The sequence below is a fragment of the Ambystoma mexicanum genome, chromosome 13 (assembly GCF_040938575.1).
Source record: "Ambystoma mexicanum isolate Mex_15411 chromosome 13, UKY_AmexF1_1, whole genome shotgun sequence".
Lineage (NCBI taxonomy): Eukaryota > Metazoa > Chordata > Amphibia > Caudata > Ambystomatidae > Ambystoma > Ambystoma mexicanum.
Genome location: NC_090938.1, coordinates 113,907,898 through 113,920,186, shown reverse-complemented (window position 1 = coordinate 113,920,186; position 12,289 = coordinate 113,907,898). Strand labels below are relative to the sequence as shown.

The following is a 12,289-nucleotide window of genomic DNA, read 5'->3' as shown; positions in this document are numbered from 1 at the left end:
CACAACCCTTCTGGACTACTATAGCCTCATACCTAAAGGTGAGCAACTAAGACAGTGATTCTGCAAGATTTTCCTTAAGAAAAAAAAACGGTCACAGCACAGGGATTGCAGTCCACACCATGTAGAGGACGACGGCTCAGTAAGCGCTTCTAGCAGCCAAAACAAATACCGAACAATAGATCCTGCACTTCCTCATGTGCGTTAGGAGCATGGCTTGGTGAGCAGACACTTGCAGGCATTGGTATTTGGCCTGTTTGCCCATGTACAGTAGATACGGGCAATAGACCTAAAATTGAGAGATGCATGTAAACCAACTACACAAGCCTACTTTAATATGTTGAAGCGCTTTTTGATTTGGAATTAAAATCAAGCCTTCATAGAAGTAGTCTCGCCTGCGCATCCACTAATGGCCAGACCAGCACCTAGTTGGGACTTAACACTTTTACAGACTTGCGCTTCTATCCTTTGAACCCATTCATAATTGCTCTTAAATGTTTTACATAAAAGGTGGTTTTCCTAATTGCGATTAAAGGAGAGTTTGTGAACTGCAAGTCTTGCCATTAGACCAACCATTTGTCACTATTAACAGACCAGGGGATGTTCAGATGCTTCTCTAAAATGCATTTAAAAGTTCTATGTTAATCAAATTGGTGATTTTATTTAAAAAGCTGAAATAAGGGCAGAAAAATCCTTCCTCGATGTGAGAAGGGCAGAAATGTCTATGAACAGAACTAAGGCCACATGAGAAGTCTTTTTTTTTTCTCCATAGTACAAGAGGGCAATCTTAAGTCTAGCTAGCATAGCCAGGCGGTTTGTGTTGCATTCAGGAATGCTACAACCTTGCTAAGAAGACAATAGTTGAAACGCAAATGCTACGTACCAATGCCTGAATGGCGACCTATGCATAGAAATCTTTTCTAAAACGGCTACACGTTGTTCAAACTATTACTGGCTAGTTAGTAGCTGTTGCACTCAACCCATGAAAAGTCTTGTAAATCTTGAAACCAATTTGGCCCCCATAGGTTCCCTTATCTTGATGTTCAACTCCATATAACAAGAAGTTTTAAGTCAAAACTAGCATTTCTATCATCTTGTTAGTGGTAGTTTGCTGTTTTTTTTTTTCTTAAAACGATGCAGTGTCTTACAAGCAGAGGATGTATGTTTACAAACCAATTGTAACTGTCAAATGTTTCTGCATTGTACCTTTTATTTTGACTATAGTGTGACCTAAAAGGTGTTTTTTCTCATGTTTTACTTTTCTTACTGCAATTTGTAGTAGAATTGCCCTTTCCTTCCTTGTGTATGAAGTCTGCTCATAAAATTTCACTTCTTTCTCTCCCATCAGTACTGGTGCTGTAAGTGCTCGCAATATTATGCTGTTGAAAAAGAAACAAATGCGCTGCCAGGGAGTTGTTTGTGCCATGAAGGTAAGAATAACACTTAAATGAATTCTTTCTTAAGAACATGTTTGGTATTGTTCTAAATAAGCACCGTTTTCCACCAGCTACATTTGGCCTGCAAGGATGTGTTATATACTTTAGAAATTCAAAACTGTAAACCTCAATGCTGTTAATGTCTACAATCTTCCCAGTGCATGCCCGTTTTGTCGTCATTGGTACACATGTGAAAGTACAACCAGCACACTTAACTTGCATTAATGGGATCATTGTGTGTATATTTCTGCAGCAAAGAAGTCTGTTTCAAATTTGCATACATTGTATTTCTCTTTGGTCCCTGCTCTCCCTCCCAACTGGTTGGGACACCTGCATCTGGAGGTGGGCCGGAAAAGCTGGCTGCAAAAGATAGAAGTTTCTTTAAGAATTTTAGACTGTGTGCCGGGTCCACACCTTGCCCCTACGTCACGGTTTCACACCCAGTTCTTGGTTTTCCGCCTGCAGGATGGATCAGAATCTTTGCTGCGCTGCAATTCCCTCCTTTTGGGGCTATTCTTTTTGCTGTCATCACTTTCTTCTTAGTGATCATTTTAATTTTTTTATTTGTGGTGCCTTCCTCTGCGCATGCCTTATGCAACAGGATTCAAGCAGTGCATCCGTTGCCGGAAGCATTTCTCTGCAGCCGATGCCAATCATGCCTCCGTCCGCTGTTTGGGTGTACATCACTCGGTGAGCACCTGTGTCTTTTTCTGTGGGATTCACCCAAGGTCTCCGCAGACTAGTCTTCTCTCCATGGCACGGCTGGGACCGGTACTGAAGACGACCAGAGACTTCGTTCGGAACAGGAGGGAGTGTAAAAGTGGGACTGTCCCTTCAGGTGAGGTACTAGTTTCGGCACCAGCCTTCAGTACCCAGGGGAAGACTGCCTCCTCGGTTCCGGGTTCTTCTTGGGAACATTATGGGGGAAAGCCAGGGCATATTCACCTGAAAGTACCTCTGGATGGGAATGCACTAGTACCTCCTTGTAGAAAAGTGTTAGTACTTCGATGTGGGGAATGGTCTGACAAGACCCACCTTGTACTGGAAGAGTTATTCACACCAGACAAAATGATGGTACCCGCAAAACCCTTAATTGCCTCCGTAAGCTGAACAAGCAAGGGTTCATGCAAAGAGGCTTGCGCCTCAGGGGTTGTTTCGGTCCATTTCCAATTCATTTGTATCGGATAAAGCCAAGTCGGCTTCCGTATGTGTAAAACCTTCGGTACCGAATGAAAAAACGTTAACCTCTACTGCCGCAGTTGAGTTTTTAAGCTCTTCATCAGCAAGGAAAGGCGTAGTCCACTTGCAATAGGCATAAGCACTCCCATTCGAGTCTCACTCTGTGCCGGAGAGTCAGAAGGATAATTCTACTCTAATTTTTGACTATGTAGACTTTGATGCTTCCAAATCTTTTACGGTTCCTCGAACAATTTTTCAGCACTCCTGTGAGTTCAGTCACCTCACATTTTGCCACAATTTCTTCTCAGTCTGAGGATAATTTGGGTCAACCTTCTCGGGTACCAACACAACCTGGACCACAGCTGGTTCTAAGCAATATCCAGGTGCCTAGAATTGTTTTTTTAATATCTATTCTCCTAACCAGCTGTCTAACAGGGCTGACACTTCTACTGCTCCTTTCAGACTAGAAGACCCTCAACCTAGCCCTTCCCAAATGGCGAACGACATTACCAATACTGTACTGGAAACCATGCTTTCTGAGCCCTTCCTAGAAGCTTTGGCTCAATGCATTAAAGACAAAATGTCACTTTTTACCTCAGGAATCGGTACCCATCGGTCCTGAGCCAATCACGGTATCGGTGGACAATGAGGACTCTGCTGCGCCACCCAAGAAACAGATTTCCAAAGAGACTGACTCGCAAGATGACACCACTCAGTCTCCCTCAAAGAGGTTTCATGACACCGTGAGTAAAGCCATGCAGGCACTAGGTATCCTCCCGAAGGATAAGCCCGAAAAGACTGGTGTTTTTGGGAAACTGTCATCTTAGCAGCCAAAAGTCCCACTTCCCATGGAATTGTCTGTTCTAGTACAAGTTCTAGCTCGTTGGGGTAAGCCTCATTCTCCGCATGGGGTCTGGCATGGATTCACATGCTCATGAATATTCCCCTTTGTCAGGCTGGGAATCCTTGGTAAAGAGAAAAATCTGTTTGTTTAATTTCTGAACCAATCGCTGGTCTCTGGGTCATACTGCCCCCAGCCAATGACTGCCCTCTACCTAAGCCCCTTCTCTGGCAGCCATCTTCAGATTTTTACTTCACGTTCAAGTGTTGGGGTTCTCGTGCTTAGCTCTCGAGCTTTTTCTGCATTTTTTTGCTTTTTGGTGAGTTTTACTCTATTTATTTCGGTCATTCAAGCCTTGTGCTCAATCTACCTTCCGATTAATGTTGACCCATTTTCGAATTCTTCAGCACCCTTCAAGGGTGAATTTTGTCATTTTATTTTTTTTTTGTGGAGGATTGCAGAAGTTTCTTCAAGGCCTATGCCGTGTGGACATGTCATAGGAGTATTCGGCCCCCCTTTTCAAGATTTGTTCTGACTGCGGCTTGCGGAATGTCTTCTCGGACGACAGGCATTCCCAATGTGTCTACTGCCTGTACCCGGACCCAAAGCATGTGGAGGAAAATTGCGTTTTGCCAGCAGATGGTGCCCTGCATGCTGAAGGATCGGCATAGGTGGCTGAAGGAATGGTTACAGGCCAAGGCCCCTGCTCTGGGTCGGTTCCAGCAGCATGCCTCCCTTTTTCTAAGAAAGCTGAGCGGTCTTCTAAGAACTTTTGAGGGCGCTCCTCCCACGGGGCCCAACAAAAGGCTAAGTGCCGCAAGTCCACTGTCGCCGGGTGCGCCGTTGCGGCGACTCCTCGGCGGCCAGGGCAAATGTAGCATCTCCATCGGCTTCGATCACCAGCCAGCGCTCTGGATCTTCATCAAAGAGTAAGTCGGACCATCCGGGCAAACTCGAGGAGAAGCCCAAGCCCGGCCTGCTGGAGAAGGCCATGGGGGAGCGGGTGCTGACCCCCCCACCCCCCACCCCCCCCCTCCCAGGAGAAGGCTGCGGGGTTGACCAAGGCCAAGTACAACCAGGGATCAGTCCTGTCCGTGAAGGCCCAGGTACATCCTGCTAAGGCCCAGCCTTCGATCGAGGGGGTGGTGGTGTCCTCACGAATGCTGCTGAAGCGGATCCTCAAGATGCAGCCCCAAAGGCGAGAGTATACAGGCCTTCCAGGAGAGGGGGGAGCCCTTTCAGCCCATAGAGAAGGCACGGGAGAAGATGCCAGTCATTTCCCCGAAACTGTCCCCTCTGGTCACAGAGGGGCTGGGGGTGGAGGCCCAGTAGCCCTCCAGGGCACTGATTTCTCCTCAGAGGATGTGCTTGCCTGCCTTCAGACCATCCTGGAGGAGAGGCGCGTCAGGTGTGGGCCCTACGGTGAGGATTCCAACAAGGAGACGGAGGAGCAGCAGGGCATTGAGGGCCTAGGCGACCAACCTAGGCCGCAGGCACCGGTTTCACCTCCGTTGCCACAGCCGCCACCTGGACATAACTCAGTGGACATTCTCTCTGCTTTGCATACTCTGGTCTCAGAGATCCGGATGAGGATGCCTGTTGCACCAGCAGCCCTGCCCGTGGCGCTGGTGCCGACGGCGGAACTGCCATCCAAGAAGAGGAAAGTTCACCCTCCACCTCCTTGCACCCTTCACCCCCCGCCCCCCCCCCCCCCCCCCCAAGGGATAGGGATGAGTCGGATCCTGGTATGGTGACGATGGGCACTGGCATGGTCGACGGTGGGCTAGACCACCTGTCGCCACCTCCCATATCTTCACCACTTGATGAGATAGGCTTCTTTCACGCCATGATCTCTAGGGCTTCGGTGATCTTACAGCTCGTTCCTCAGGAGGAGGTTTTCCTATAGCAGCGCTGTGAGGCAAAGAGGAAGACTGTCCTTTCGGTCCTGGTTCTGGATGATATTTGGGATGTGGGATTGTCCTTCATGAAGAACCCTTCCACGGCCCTGGCGAAGAGGGACTGCTACGAGAAGAAATTCAGGGTGCCAGACTCTGCACGAAGTGCTTGCGGACCCAGCTGTCACTGGACTCGGTGTCGGCAGCAGCCACGAAAACTTTGGGCTCGTCTTCGGCGGCCTCCGAACGATCTCCCACACCCCCTGGGGACAGGGAGCTGTGGTTCAAGATCGCTCCCATTTTGGATTTCCTCCCTGACCACAAGAGTTCGGAAGCTTTGGAGATTCTGCAGGACGGGTAGGTGGCGTCGGACCCCACCATCATGGTGGCCACGGACATCGCTGACACGGGGTTCCGCCAAATGGGCAACCGCGTTTGCCTTCATAGGCAGGGCTGGCTTAGGTCCACCAATTTTCGTCAAGACGTTCAGTCAAGGGTGTTGGACATGCCCTTCGACAGGGACAATTTTTTCAGGAATCAGTAACGGCTCGTGCCTTGGGCAGGCATCAACAGCGACGGCCGTCCTTTCGGACCTCAGGCAGCAAATCCCAAGGATCCTTCAAAGGTTTCAGTGGAGGAGCCTCGTCTTGCCGTCAGCCCTCCCGCTCTTCGGCCCAGGAAAACACAGGCTGTGCCAAGTCTGGAGGAGGGTGTCGTTCCAGTGCCCCCAGGGCGGCCCTTCAACGTCCAAGCAGGATTGAACCGGCCATGGTGTCGGGGGGGCCCCCACCCGTGCACCCCGGTGTGAGGCTGACTGGCAAGCTTTGTCAGCGTATGGAAGACCATCTCCACCAACTGCTGGGTGTTGGACGCTCTCGGACACACACTGGGATTTCAACTGAAGTGTTCCCCTATACCACCGTTAGCCCGGCAGGAAAACTGTGCCTCAGCTGCTGCTGGAGGTGCGGCCATGTTGAAGGGCACAATGGAGCTCGTCCCAAAGGGACTCTGCAGTGTACTCCAGGTACTTCCTCATGAAAGACTGGCAGTTGGAGGCCATCCTAGAGAGCCGTGGTATAAACAAATACATCAAGTCACAAAAGGTCTGGATGGTGTCTGTTCAGACAGCTATAAGAGAGACTTTCTGTCATCGCTGGACTTGGAGGATGCTTACTTCCCATTCACAAGGGACACCAAGTTTCTTCGCTTCGTGGTTCAAGGGCAGCATTACCAATTCAAGGCCCTTCCCTTCGGATTGAAGTTGACACCAAGGGTTTTCACCTGGTGCCGGTGGCGACACAGCTGCGTCTGTAAAGGAATCCACGTCTACCCTTAATTGGACTGGCTCATTCGGCCAGCTCAAATGACATCGCCGTCTACCACACAGTGAGGGCCATCCGCCTTCTGACAGATCTGGGGTTCTCTGTGAACTATGCAAAGTCCTGCTTGACTCCATCGCAGGAGGTTTTTTTTCTGGGATCCCGAATCAACACAGTGTCGTGCCTGGCATCTCCGGAGGAGAGGATAGTGGCCATCTTGGGCAAGGTGCAACAGCTGTTAAGGTTGCCACGGTGGGGACCAACAAGTCTCTGCTCGGCATGTCGTCATGCATCTACCTCATCCGACTATGCAGACTAAAGATGTGTCCACTACAGGAGTTCCTCGATGACCGTTGGATACAAGTGTCGGGAAGTTTCCAGGACAAGATCATGCTCGACGAGTGGTACGGAGTGAGCACACCTGTTCCGAGGCATGGATTTCCAGATTTGACCGCACCAGGAGACGGTCACGACGGACGCCTCTCTGGAAGGTTGGGGTGCTCACACCGGAAGCCTTCAAACAAGAGGCCTGTGGCTGCCAGAGAAGACGTTGCACATCAACGTTTTGGAGCTGCGAGCAGTGTTTTGGGCCCTCAAGTCCTTCCTTCCCTCCCTCAAGGGCAAGGTGGTGCAAGTCTTCACAGACAATACCACCATGCGGTTTTACATCAGGAAGTAGGGGGGGCGGGGCACCAGATCCCCAGCGCTCTCCAAAGATGCACAGGATATATAGCACTGGGATGTAGCCCAGGGGATGTTCCTCATCCTGTTTAATCTGGCAGGAGGGAAGAACACAGTCGCTGATTCTCAGCAGGGAGCTGCGCTCTTGACACGAGTGGGAACTTCGGCAGGGTCAAGTGCATCTCCTGTTTCGCAGATCGGGCTATCCCCAGATCGATCTGTTTGCGATGGCGACGAACACCAAGTGCCGGAGGTACGCTAGCCGGTTTCCCCAGCCGGGAAGCATAGGGGATGCAGTCGCATTCCCCTGGGACAGCCTGTTTCTGTATGCGTTCCCTCCGCTGCCATTGCTGCTTCGACTCAGCAATCCACTCAAACTGTCCTGGTGCAGGATGCTCCTTGTTGCACCGGCGTGGGTGAGGCAGATGGGGGTATCCGGATCTTGTCAGCGTCTTCTCTGGTCAATCTTCCAGTGGTCGCTTGTCTTCTCGCCAGGGAACGAGGTGCAATTCTGCACCACGACCCAGGATCGCTGAACCTGAAGGCCTGGCTCCTGCAGCGTTAGAGTTCGGGGGATACGATCTCCCAGCGGACTGCAAGGAGGCAAGGCCAGTGCATGATCTACTCAAAAATGCTATGGACATAAATGGAAGAGGCTCGTTGTTTGGTGCCGTGCACAGAAGATCGACCCTGTACGAGGCACGGCTCTGCAGGTACTTCTGTATTTGCTGTCATTGGCCAAAGGAGGACTGGCCCATACCTCCAAAGGTCATCTGGTGGCTCTCACGCAACACCCGATATCCGGGACAGTCGTTATGGTCACACCATCTGCTTAAGGAATTAGTCCAAGGATTGTCCCGTTCGTTCCTGACGGTGAACTCTCCAGCACTGGTGTGGGAACTTGATGTGGTGCCGACTAGGCTCATGGGTCCTCCATTCGAACCTCTGCATACAGTGCCGCTGAAGTTTGTCTTGGAAGACTGTTACTGGTGGCCATCGCCTGTTCATGATGGGTGGGTGAGATTCAGGCCCTGTCAAGTAAGCCACCTTACTTGACTTTTCATGACATGAGGGTGGTGCTGAGGACGCACCCCTCCTTCATGCCCAAGGTGCCATCAGACTCATCTAAACTAGCCATTGGTGTTACCCGTGTTTTTTCCGACGCCTTTGTCGCCGGCTGAAAGGACATTTCACTCGCTGGATGTGGCTAGAGCGCTGACGTTCTGTGTGGACCGTACGAAGAGTTACCGGAAGACGTTGCAACTTTTTGTAAACTTTGGCCCTGTGAACCATGGGAAGGCACTCCAAGGCTTCCATTTCCAGGTGGATCTACGGCTGCATCACCCATTGTCACCATTTGGCGAACCGACTGTTGCCGGACTGTCCGAGAACCCATTCGACCAGAGCGATTGCTGCCACTACGGTGTTGCTGTCTGGTGTGCCCCTGCTGGACATCTGCAGGGCTGCTACGTGGAGGTCGATGCAGACCTTCACAAAATTCTACTGCGTCGATAGGGATTCCAGGGAGGAGTCCAGAGACGGCCAAGCAGTGCTTCGCAACCTGTTCACTTGAAGGAGAGCTTGGTGAGGAGCTAAGAGATGCTTCTGTTGAGCCTCGTCACCTGCCGGATTGTGCAAGTGTGTACTTCTATGTATTCTTTATTCATGAGCATGGGAATCTATGCCAGACCCCATGATGGAGAAGGAACAAGTTGCTTACCTGTAACTGTTGTTCTCCAGCATGGGTATGGCATGGATTCACATGCAAACCCTCCCGAATACCCCTCTGCGGCTCTTCTCTTGGTCCTGCTGCCACTTTATGTGCTACCAAATCTGAAGATGGCTGCCAGAGGAGGGGCTTAAGTAGAGGGCAGTCATTGGCTGGGAGCAGTATGACCCAGAGACCAGTGATTGATTAGTTGACAGTTCAGAAACTGATTTTTTTTTTTTACTAGGATTCAAAGACTGACGGGGAATATTCATGAGCATGTGAATCCATGCCAGACCCCATGCTGGAGAACAGTTACAGGTAAGTAACTTGTTCCTTGCCCTAGGGGCTCCCCTTTTAACTTTTGCCGACAAAGCTTGTGAGAACTACAGTTCCCAATGGTAGAAAGGATCTTTGGATCCCTTTTTTAAAATTTTATCAGGTGAGACCAGCACCCCCACCTTCTGTTGAGTGCTGGAGATGCTGCATATCCCCCTTCTCATTTTAAATGTGACATTTGTTACAAGGACTAAATTAACTTAAATTGCTGGTGGCAGTGAACCTTTTTATTCGGTGCACCACTGCGGGTTGTTCCCACAGCCCCGAGAAGGCACCCATTGGTGCTCATTTTACCATGTTAGGCAGAATTGTATGCAGTACCATCTGGGACCACCACACACACTTAAGACTACATGTGTAAGCAAGACACACTTTTGGTATAAGTCTGTACCACACAGTTTGTTCTTAGCGAGCTGAGCTGCCAGGCTTCTCAAGAGTGAATGTGAGCAGTAGAAGTAGTTACACAGAAGACTTATAATTATTTATAACGTGCTTAATAACCAGAGCTTTCTAAGCGCGGACCCGGGGATCGAACCTGTGTTGCTCCACGTCGTCTTGCTTCCAAGGTGAGCATGTTGCCCCTCGCCTATCCTCCTGATACTTTCAATCACAGTGGTTCAAGTAGACATTTATACTCAAGTTTTCTTGGTAAAAACACTAAGTAATTTATTACACAATCATTTAGAAAACATTTCACTAGAAGGAGGCAACTTGATGTTCTATACCAATACACTACAATACAAAACTCTTAAGCTTTTGAGACAGCTTGAGCTCCGTAGGGTATTTTGTATAAACTTGGTGCTTGGCGGTATTTTCTTACCGCCAAAAACAATGGTAATTTGACAATGACCATTCCTTACATTCAGATTGGGTTTGGCGTTATAGTGGAATACATTTTGTTGGTGGTATTTTGGTGAGCATAATTTCTTTGTTTTATTTGTGGCCCTAACATACAAAACCCCATTTTGTTTAGACTGTTCTTGTGATCTCTAAATGCCTCGGGCTTCTACATTATTCAGAAACACCACATTTTCATATGGAGTGCCACCTAGGGCTGTTATCACTTATTTATCTACCAGTGAGCTATGTTTCCATAAATTATTCACAATAACATGTGGTATGATCACTAATTTATTTACATTAGTGAGACTGTTCCCATAGGCCTCTCTCTGCTGATTCATATACGCTCAGCAGACTATTGCATTATATTCCACTCAGAAGCCACACATACATACCCTGAGTGGAATCACGCGCACAACTATTTATAATGGCTCATGACATTGCTTCATCTGTATAGGAAACTTGGCACATTAAACATCATTCCCTCCCCTACAGAGTTTTCTTTTTTTTTTTTTAAAGGCACCAAATGAAGAACAGAAGCAAGAACACTCTTAGGCAGACTGTGTGTTATCACAATTTCATTTCAAAATGATACATTACCATTCTGGTGAGACAATCCTTTCTGAAATAAACATAAGAGAAACACATGCAATAATACCACAAATTTCTTTTTACATTTTCAAAAAGAAAGATTACATCATTTTTCTTGCAACATTATAACGTGGTTGTTAAACACAGGAGAATAAAGATTTTCCATAATAACTTACTAGAACGTCTTAATTCTATTAAAGACTCGGAGGCAAGCATTATGCTTCTTTCTTTTATTCGACAATAAAGAAAAGAGCTCAGCAGCAAGATATTTGTGTGCCATGAGTAATGTGCAGAAAACAGGTGCACCAAATATATATAATAAACATAGCAATGTAACAGTAATATAACAGTAATATCTTAACATAAAAGTTAAGAGTCTCTGAAGAAACTACATTTCCCAGGGAGCTTGGCTTCAGTTCATTTTGAGGCCATCAACACGTGACCTAGTCCACCAATAGTAGTTCAGATCCCCTGCATAAACAGTCCTAAACATGACACTTCCTCTTTCTGGGCTGCGTACTTGGCTGTCCATAGTAGGAGATAATTGTAGCTAACTTGAAGACTTGTGTCGGGCCGAGATCAGGCTGACTTGTCTGCAGGCGCTGTCAAGAAAAAACATTTTAGTCTCTTGTATATGACAACCCTAGATCCCTTATCAGGGTGGGAGAAAATCTTGAAGTTATTCCGATAGAGTACATGTAAATTTCAGAACATGAATCTTTTCTTTACATCTTTAATTAACATCAGGTAACATGTTATTTTCTCGCCGGGTGGGATAATGCTTGCCTCCGAGTCTTTAATAGAATTAAGACTTTCTAGTAAGTTATTGAAAATCTTTATTCTATGTCAAGACCGGAGGCTCCCATTATGCTTGTTTAAAGCTCCATTACCGCAATGGATGCCGGCTGGTCTACTGGCTTTAGGTAGAATTGTTTGAAAACTGATTCACTAGCCCAGTCTGCCATCCTCATGATACCTTCGAGGTAAACTCCTGCCTGAAATGCTTTAGAGGCCATGGCTCCTCTGAGTGGGCTCCAAAATGCTTGGTGTCTATCCCTGCTTGAGCTAGCGTCCACCGGACCCAACGTGCTAAGGTCGGTGCTGATGCTGCTTTGTGCGGTTTATGTAGAGCGATCAGTAGCTGCCCGTTAGGGGAGGTTCTGAGTGGAGCAGTCTTTTCTTCGTAGACTCAAGCATTTAACCAAGCAGAGCTTTGGTTGATCTCTAAAGGCGGGGTAGGAAATCACCCTGGAATTGCACTTTGTTCTTCTATGAATATGGAATACAATGCCATCAGGAGAAAAGGCTCTGCCTGCTAGATCTAGAGCTCGGATGTCTGAGACTCTCCTGCAGGAGACTAAGAAGAGTAGAGTGGTGAGTTTGCCAGATAGGGCTGTACGCGATAGTTTTGTTATTGGGCCATGCCAGAAAAAGGTTCAGTACTTTATTAACGTTCCAAAGCT

At 48.2% G+C, this 12,289-nt stretch overlaps 1 protein-coding gene across 6 annotated transcripts in view; it reads left to right on the top strand.

The window, feature by feature from the left end:
* The window catches only part of CSDE1 (cold shock domain containing E1), a 1,384,522-nt gene that overhangs the window by 436,910 nt on the left and 935,323 nt on the right, over nucleotides 1-12,289 (top strand). For all 6 annotated transcript variants that reach the window (XM_069633412.1, XM_069633411.1, XM_069633408.1 and 3 more), the window contains one exon: nucleotides 1,346-1,427. In XM_069633412.1, coding sequence (XP_069489513.1) covers nucleotides 1,346-1,427 — 82 coding nt within the window. The remainder of the gene's footprint in view (nucleotides 1-1,345; nucleotides 1,428-12,289) is intronic.